At 39.6% G+C, this 8,754-nt stretch overlaps 1 protein-coding gene across 1 annotated transcript in view; it reads left to right on the forward strand.

Annotated features, from left to right (window-relative positions):
* The window catches only part of LOC111727580 (phosphatidylinositol 3,4,5-trisphosphate-dependent Rac exchanger 2 protein-like), a 76,230-nt gene extending 74,030 nt beyond the window's left edge, over positions 1-2,200 (forward strand). Inside the window, exon 6 of the mRNA XM_023517547.1 lies at positions 1,006-2,200. Within this exon, the coding sequence (XP_023373315.1) occupies positions 1,006-1,051 (46 nt within the window). The 3' untranslated portion in view covers positions 1,052-2,200. The remainder of the gene's footprint in view (positions 1-1,005) is intronic.
* The last annotated feature ends 6,554 nt before the right edge of the window (positions 2,201-8,754 follow it).

The raw sequence follows: 8,754 nt of genomic DNA on the forward strand, positions 1-8,754 counted from the left end.
GGGACAGAATCACTGCAGCTAGCCTTGGGTTTGTAGTGCTTTTAAAGGTGCAGAGTTGAAATCTGCCCCTTATATTTTGAGGTCATTAATCTAAGCACCACAGTGGGATCAGTGTGGCCCTGGGCGCTGTTGAGAACAGTCTCAGTCTTACCCAGCCTCTCTGGGTCAGCAGATCAATCTCCTTTCAGGATACACTCTGAGTAATGCATATGGCCTTGAGGTCACTAGGACTGTCTGGCAGCTGTTATGTTCTCATTTATTTTGGTTTTGGAGTTAGCATTTAACCTTTCAGGAGAATGTGGGACAGAAATTGTGTAACCCTAGTTAAGTCCCCTGAGCTTTCTGTTAATGCTGTATTCTCTCACACAGCTAGACCTTGCCCGCACAGGGGAAGCCTTCCCAGGCATCTCCATGGTTCAAGTCCTTGAACCACTTGGAGATTCCACAGACAGGTGGGTGGGGCTGGGCAGTTAGTCCTTCGAAAACACCAGTTAATTGTGCCTTTGAGATTCAGGCCTCAGAAATCTTCAGCCTCTCTACCCACAGCCCACTGCCTGCAGCAAGCTGATAGTACAAAATGAAGTACATTTCTAAAACTAGGCAGAAAATCAGTAAACTTCTCTGAGATAGGTGCTATCTTGCTACAAGTTAATCACGCTAGATGTGACAGTAATTATCATAATAATACCACTTTTTGGAATTTGGAGAATAGAGTTTACTGTCAGCTCAGTGAACAGCTTGTGTTGGCAGCCACAGAGCAGAAGCAGCAGGTTTAAAAAGTGCAGTGTGGCCTCATCACCAGCCATTGAGATGTGCAAGGAGGCATTGGTGATTTCTAAATCGCAGAGTGGAAATTTTGGAGTTTGCTATTTTTAGTGAAACAGACAATGTGATCATGACTCACAGACCAAGAAATTGTTGTCAATGCATTTGTTCTACCCGTAAAGACACCTCAAGTAATGGTCACACACTGGGCCACTGTCAGACTCTCCCGTCCTTTTCTAGGCTGTACAAGCTGTGCGAGCCGCCTCCCCCAGCTGGAGAAGAGTGAAAAGGATTCTCAAGGAACCCGGCAGCCAGAAGCTTCTTGGTGCTGGACTAGACAAACTGCAGGCTGGTTAAACTTTCTCCGCTGAAGATAAAGACTTTTATTTTTTTCTCTAAATCTTTCACCCGGGTGTAAATAACTGGTGTTCAGTTTGTACTTGGATACACATATTTATGCTGGGAATGGATAGTTCATTGATTCAGATGCTTCAGCTTCACAGACTGATCTCCTTAGGTATTGATAGCAAATACCCATCGTTAGGGCAAAATCCATCCTTGGAACTTACAGAAAAAAATATCAAAGATTAAAAAATTGACCAATGTGCCTCCCCTTCTGCTCTTTAAAATTATTTTATCATGTTTGGTTTCCTCTTCCCCAAGTGGGCACCTGTAATAATGCACAGTACCACTTGAGGAAGCGTGGCCACACTTTGAAAATCCTCCTGAAAAAGCATTAAGGACAGTACAGACCCAGTGGCATAGATCTTCAAACACCACCTGCATCAGCGACAGTCATTTCTGTGTGACAGATGAGAAAGCTGAACCCCTTCTCTGAGGGCTTATTTCTGAGTAAAGGAAGAGAAGTGATTGAGGTAAATTTCCCTCCAGCTGTTTTTGAGTCTACTTTATGCTCATGGACAATGCCCACCACCCTGTGCTGTCCCTGGTCTCTGCAGTGGGCCTGGTTTCCTTGGGCTGGGTGCTATGCCATTGGTGGCCCTGGGTACCAGGGAGGGACAGGGAGGAGGACCAGGGTACAGAGGAGAAAAGGAAACTCATTTAAAAACTCAACCTTTAACCTAGATAACTAAAACTCTTAATTTTATGAAGGCTGTGATATGAAATGTCAGATTCTTAAAAAAGAATACGCTATCGTGAGAATTTTTCTATCAGAGTATGTGTATAACATATGAAAGTAAAGCTTTATTTGTACTTTAATAGGACTACTGGGGACCTTAATAATTTTATAGAACCACAGGTGTATTCTAGCCTCATTCGAAAGTGTATGTAATGCTATCACTTCTATGTTGATACAATAACGTTTTTAGTATAGTGAATACAGTAATACTGATTTTAAATCCATAATTTTCAAAACCATTAAAACAATCTTATTAGGATAATTGTATGGATTTAGACTCGCATGTGAAATGCTTTTCTTAACTAAAATATATATAAACCATTATTAAATTTTAATATATGAAATTTGATAGTGGCTTTCAAACTATTATGAAAAACCATCAACATAAGGAGTTATGTACTGAATAACAACAATAAATACTTCATCACATATGTATGTGACGTGTATATACTACTAATTAAGGTAATAATTGTTTTTTGGCACAGAAGCACTTGATATGATACTTTTGCAGTAAGTCCTTACTTATAATGAATACCAAGGAAGCCAACATTAGAACTTTCAAAGAAAAAGCTGGACATTCAAATTTAATGACTATATAACCTTTACATAAATATCTGTAGTAAGTATATATCCTTGACTGTCAGAGTACTGGCAAGTGATGCTGAAGGCCTGTGTGATTTGTGATTTTCCTGTCTTGGAAATGTGATAACTTTCCATGTATGGCTAACGAATGAACACAACTGGTGGACCAGTCGTCTTCCTATTGTGATTACTGGTTTCTGTCACCATCCTGGAAGCAGTGATCCTCCATAGAGGTGTGACGGGTTCACTGGAACAATTAGTAGTGCTTTGCTGTATTTCACCAGGCAAATTGTCAGCTACCATGGTATTTATAAATTAACATATTTTTAAGGACCAACTAATGTGCTCAACATTATTCTTAGGGTTAAACCTAAGTATATCGTTTATCCAAGTGCTTGGTACTAACTAAATACTCAAAAGTCAGTAATTGCTTATACACGTATTGACATCAGCCAATGTAATTTCAATAACAATCGTAGCCGGCACTCAGTGATGACCATGCGCCCAGTAGCACTGCCAGTGGCTTCGCCCATGTTCTGTGGTTACTGTTTCACTTACTCCTCAGAGCAGGGATATCACCTGGTACTCTTTTTTATCATGTGCATTCTATGGAGTTGAGGAACCAACGCAAAGAATGGCCCTGTGACTTGTACAAAGTCTCATGGTTGACAAGAACTCAAATTTGAATCCAAAAATTCTGCCTGTATACTTAATACATTATACTGCTTTCCTTTGTTAATATAAAATTCTCGTAATATTACCAATTATTTATAAATTGGAGTTATGTGGCATGCATTATTAAATTATACATCTTACTTGAAAACAAAAGTGAACAGAAGTATGTGAAATGCTTTTAATATATGAAAATCCCATGCTTTCCTGGACATTTTACCATTCTGGATGCACATTTTGAGGTTACCTGACACTGTCGCAGTTCTTGTAATTGAAGGTAACAGTTGAAGATAGTACATTGTGTAAAACTCGACCTTAATTCTGAAACAGTGGTAATAGTAAAAAATACTTCATAGATGAATGGATAACAATAATTTTTTCAATACCATGATGTTCCTCCATGTGACACCGGGCAGGTAATTGGCCTTGAGTTTATAGAATCTGCTTACGTAAATGCTTTATTATCCGCTGTATTCAGTGCACCTTCACTGTCGCTAAAGCCCACGGCCTGTTCTTCTAGTTCTCACTTGGCTGCCTGTCTTCACCTAAAAGGGAAGGTCATTCATAGGCATTTTGGATCTTACCATGGGATCTGACTCAAAAATAATTTGTAACTAGAAATTCACAGTTGATAACATCTTTAGCATCCATCACTTCTTATAAATTTTTCTAATATTAATTTCTAATATTACCAAATTTAAAATACTAATAATATTAAAGGTGCAAAGAGTTGGAGAAGACTGGGATTTTTCATCTGTTTTTATTACTATTTAAGGGAAAAGAAAGAAGTAAAAAGAGAAAGACTTTCTCTGCTAGTTTTACTTACCTGAGATATGTCATGTTGAATTAATAGCGCAAGCTTTATTTTATAAACCAGTTTCCTAATCCAAAGTCTCATACTATTCCCTGTCTCTTTAAAGCACATTCTGCTGGTAGCTTTAGACTCCTTACTTATTCCTAGGCTATTCTTGGAGGACCACGGTTCAGTTTATAATTCTGTTAACTTTTCCTAATACTGTAATATATATGATGTGAAACGACCTTGGTTTTGAGGTCATTAATGTAAATTTTGTGATCATTAAACTCAGAATGTATGAGGCTGGCCTTGAAACTAATTGGGAAAACCCTGAAAAAGGCATGAGTAAATAAATCCTCAGAGGCTTCTTAATGAATTGAAGACAACCACCATTTTCATTCCTCCAAGCCTATACATTTGACATACAAAATTAGTATTTATTGACTGAGAAGTATTTGGTTTGAAGTAAATTACTCTTAGATGTTTGAAACGATTACCTTTGCCTTTAAAAATACTAAAATATTCTGTCATTAGTTCAAGTAGATCTTTTCCTATATAGAATGGTTGGATTCAGGGTAGTAGGCATATTTTTATTCACTTATTTTATGAAAAGCCATAATATTGAAATTTTTAAAGGCATAGTCTTACTTAAAGTCATATTTACCTTATATTTTATTTTAAAGGTCATTTTTATACTTTGTGCCATAGTGGCATTAAAACTAACCTTTAGTATTTGACCAAATTGTTTCTGAATTTCTAGAAAATGTGTTTTATTTTTAAAGACTTATTGTTATATGAATAATCTCACTAAATTATAGTTAAATACCACTCCCATAGTCAGCAGTAATTTCATTAACATTTCTATTAACCAATTTGCCGAATGAGTGAATGGTCAGTTGTCCTGTTTAAGTATGAGGGAAAAGCTTTTGAGATGATTTAAGATAACCTGAATTTTAATTAAGAAAAATGCTCTTTCTTCTGTCAAGTGTTTGAAGTCTGAGTGATGAACTCCAAGGAAGTCTCACCCTGCAGGAAGCAGAACAAGTGGGGGGAAGTTACCAAAGGGGCTTGTGCTGAGAACGGCCCCAGGACATTCCCTTCACAAATACTGGCCACTGTCTTCCTAGGTGCTGCCATGCCATGATGTATTATGGTTAGTCTTTGGTTTCAGAAAAATTTTACTGTTTTAAAGCTTTGCCATTAATAGTGATCTCAACATTCCTAGCACGGAGCATCCACTGGGCAGGATGGGGGCTTGTGTGGTCCCTGCCTCATCTGGCGGTTGTGACGTAGACACAAGGCCTGCCTCACTCAGGATAGCTTACTTCTCTCACTGAGATGAGAGATCTCAAGTCTACTAAGTCTACTAAATGAGATATATGTGTGTATGTATATGTCTATATATATTATTTTATTTACTACTTTTTATTGTTTTGCAATAATACATTATACAAATTATAGATTGCTATGTCTTATTTTGTATGAAGATATGAAAAATGGAGTTGTTCAATGTCTTGAATGTCCTGTAGACATCAGAGCTGTCTAACTGTGAAGGAAGTATTCCTCGTAGAATGTCTTTTGATCACTGACACTAGATTGCTATTCATTCTGAAATCAGTGGATCTGGCTTTGATGTTGAGATGTGGCTGATTAAGAATTAAATTGTTGAGTTTTAAAATTATATTTCTACTAGAAATAGAAAGCTTTGGAGAGTTAATTTTAGGAGCAAATAACAAAAGAAATGCCATCCATGAATTGTATTAATTCAGCAAATGTTTTTGAGAATTTACTGTATACAAGGCACAGCCATTGGGCCTGGTGATGTGTTGGATTAGGTTTGATCCAAAAACCTTCACAGTATCGCTGTGTGTTATTGATTACCTGTGCCTTTTACCTAAAATTGCATTATTGTAACACAAACCTTTCCTAGTTCCGCGGATGTATATATGCTGTTGGTAGCCAAGAATACTAAATGGGTAACATGCTTTTGAATTTGAATTTGAAAATCTAATGCCTCAAGCAAACTTATTAGAGTTTCAGATGAATATATATTTTTGTAACTGCCAACCAAGTAAATGAGAAGATAGCTTTTGCTTAAAAATATTTTTATAAGTACCATTTACATAGTAGCCATTATTTTAAATAGTAAAATATCAAATTGGCTCTATAAATCGTAATTGTTTTAAATATATCCATATTTAACATCATATAGTAGCCACAATTTAATATTAAATTTTATCTGAATGTGTTATGATAGTAGTCACTTTTTTGTTTGTAAAATATCCATGTAACATAGTTTCAATTACTCTGTATTTTGTGTATGTTGAAAAGTATCAAAGTGCAGTATGTACTTTATATCATTTTTTGTCTGCATTAAAAATTGAAATAGGAGCATTGTATGATAAATGTCAATAATAATAAAGGGAAATGTAATGTGACCAGTTGAGCTGCTTTCCATTTAAATTTAACCAATTCTTTTTATATTCCTACCTATTTGGAGAATCAAAACCATTAAACCTTCACAGTTTACAAGCACAATAGAAGAAAGTTGGGGCCAGGCACAGTGGCTCATACCTGTAATCACAGCCCTTTGAGAGGCTCAGGTGGGAGGATCACTTGAGGTCAGGAGTTTGAGACCAGCCTGGGCTACATAGCTAGACTCCATCTTTACCAAAAAAAAAAAAAAAAAAAATGTTTTTAGGAAAGCAACTTGATACACAAGTGAAACTAATCTATAAATATGAGCTGGAGAGGTGGTAACTGCTGGGAAGGAGTCAGAAAGAGAAGCTTAATATGGGCCACAGTAAAAGTGTCAGCTTCGGCTCGGCGCCTATAGCTCAACCGGCTAAGGCGCCAGCCACGTACACCTAAGGTGGCGGGTTCGAATCCCCAGCCCGGACCCGCCAAACAACAATGGCTGCAACCAAAAAATAGCCAGGCGTTGTGGCGGGCGCCTGTGGTCCCAGCTACTTGGGAGGCTAAGGCAGGAGACTCGCTTGAGCCCAGGAGTTGGAGGTTGCTGTGAGCAACGCCACCGCACTCTGCCCAGGGGGACAGCTTGAGGCTCTGTCTCAAAAAAAAAAAAAAAAAGTGTCAGCTTCACAGAAGACAAGACATTTTGCCTGTCTCCCAAATTAACTAGGCAATCTAGTATATTTGGTACGTTTTATGGATGAGCAACTCACCTCATGGATGAGTGTTACAAGTGCACATGATTGCCAAGCTCTAAGGTTAAAGAACGTGGTATATTTAAGGTGATTAATATAGTTGACAAACTAAAGCAGCAAATGCCACCAGAAGGCAGTGCAGACTCATACCCACTGCAAAGGGAGGCAGTGAGGAATGGGAGAGCTGGAAATCCCAAGGATTCAGAATCATTTCGACATTTCTTATTGGACGTCCACAAATTATTATGCACTGAACTAATCTACATATGAACTAGTGAGCAGCACTTATGTAGCCATTGCCCTTGTGAAATATACAGTCTAGAGGGAGCAGACATTGATTAAAAGAATAAAAAGACAATGAGAGAAGGCTGGGTCAGGGAAGGCAGGCAGATTCAAGACAAGCAGGACTTCGAGGGCAGCCGTGGGGACAAGACCAGCGTGAATTCCTGCACTGAGGTGGAAGTGCAGCAGCTGTTCTGGCGGGGTGAGGACTGGATCTGTCTGGGCAGAGGATAAAGATTGTGGGTCTGATTAGAAAGGGATATGGGTAGAAAATAAGGTTGGGTCTGGACAGTGTGAGTCGCTCAATGTCAGGCTGAAAAGTCTGGACTTTGGTGATTGTGAGCATAAAAAACTGAGATAAATAGTTGGTGACGATGATAAAAAAAAAATTATGAAGCCCAAGAGAGGACTTTGATGAATGTTGTTGATTATATAGCCTACCTCAGAAAAGCTGGAAGAAATAATTGGAGAGGGCAGAGCAAGATGGCCAAATAGAACCTTCAGGATGAGGTTCTCCCCCGCTGGATGAACACCAAGGTCAACTGTCCACTCAAGCAAGCTCTTTCAAAAGACCCCCAAATCAGGTAAGCAGTCAAGCAACCTGGTTTTAACATTGTATCAGGGAAAGAGGCATTGTAGAGGGCAGGAAAGACAGTCCTGCATTGCCTATGCTATTCCTCCCCTGTCCCAGGGCAGCGACCGGCCAGCACACCAAGTGGAGAGAGAATCTGTGCACCTGGGGGAGTGAAGGGATTTGGGGGCTTGGCATTGAAACTCAGGGCCATCCTGGCACAGGGGGACACAGCTCAGGGCAGAATTCTGCCATTGCCCAAGGAGAGGGCATTTTGACCAGCCTGCAGGAGGAAAGTCTTCCTCCCCAAAATGCACGAGTTCCCCTTAGCTCCACTACTGGCAGAAAAATAGCAGCCTAGGGGCTGGACTACATTTGTAAGGCATTCGGGCCACAAGGGCTGCAGTTCTGGGACAGTTATGCTGGCTCAGAGCTAGTGGACTGTCGGGTGCACACGACCCAGGGAGACACCAGCAGCTGTGGCCACACTGTGCCCATGTCACCCTCCCCCAACTACAGACAGTGCAGCTCAGGGAGAATCATCTCCCACTAGAGGAGAGGAAAGAGGAGAGCTCGGAGGACTTTGTTTAATACCAGCCCAGCTACAGTAAAAGCACCAATCAGACTCCTGAGGTCTCTACTTTCTGCCCTTAGTTTCTTAGTTTCTGGATGGCATTTAGGGACCTGGGCCAGAAGGAAACATGTGGCCTTGAAGGGAAGGACTTAGTCTGGAAAGGATCCTCTACCTCCTAAGTATGGAGCCCTTGGGCCTGGAATA

Source organism: Otolemur garnettii, unplaced genomic scaffold (genome assembly GCF_000181295.1).
Source record: "Otolemur garnettii isolate 467f Iridium unplaced genomic scaffold, OtoGar3 scaffold00113, whole genome shotgun sequence".
Taxonomy (NCBI): Eukaryota; Metazoa; Chordata; class Mammalia; order Primates; family Galagidae; genus Otolemur; species Otolemur garnettii.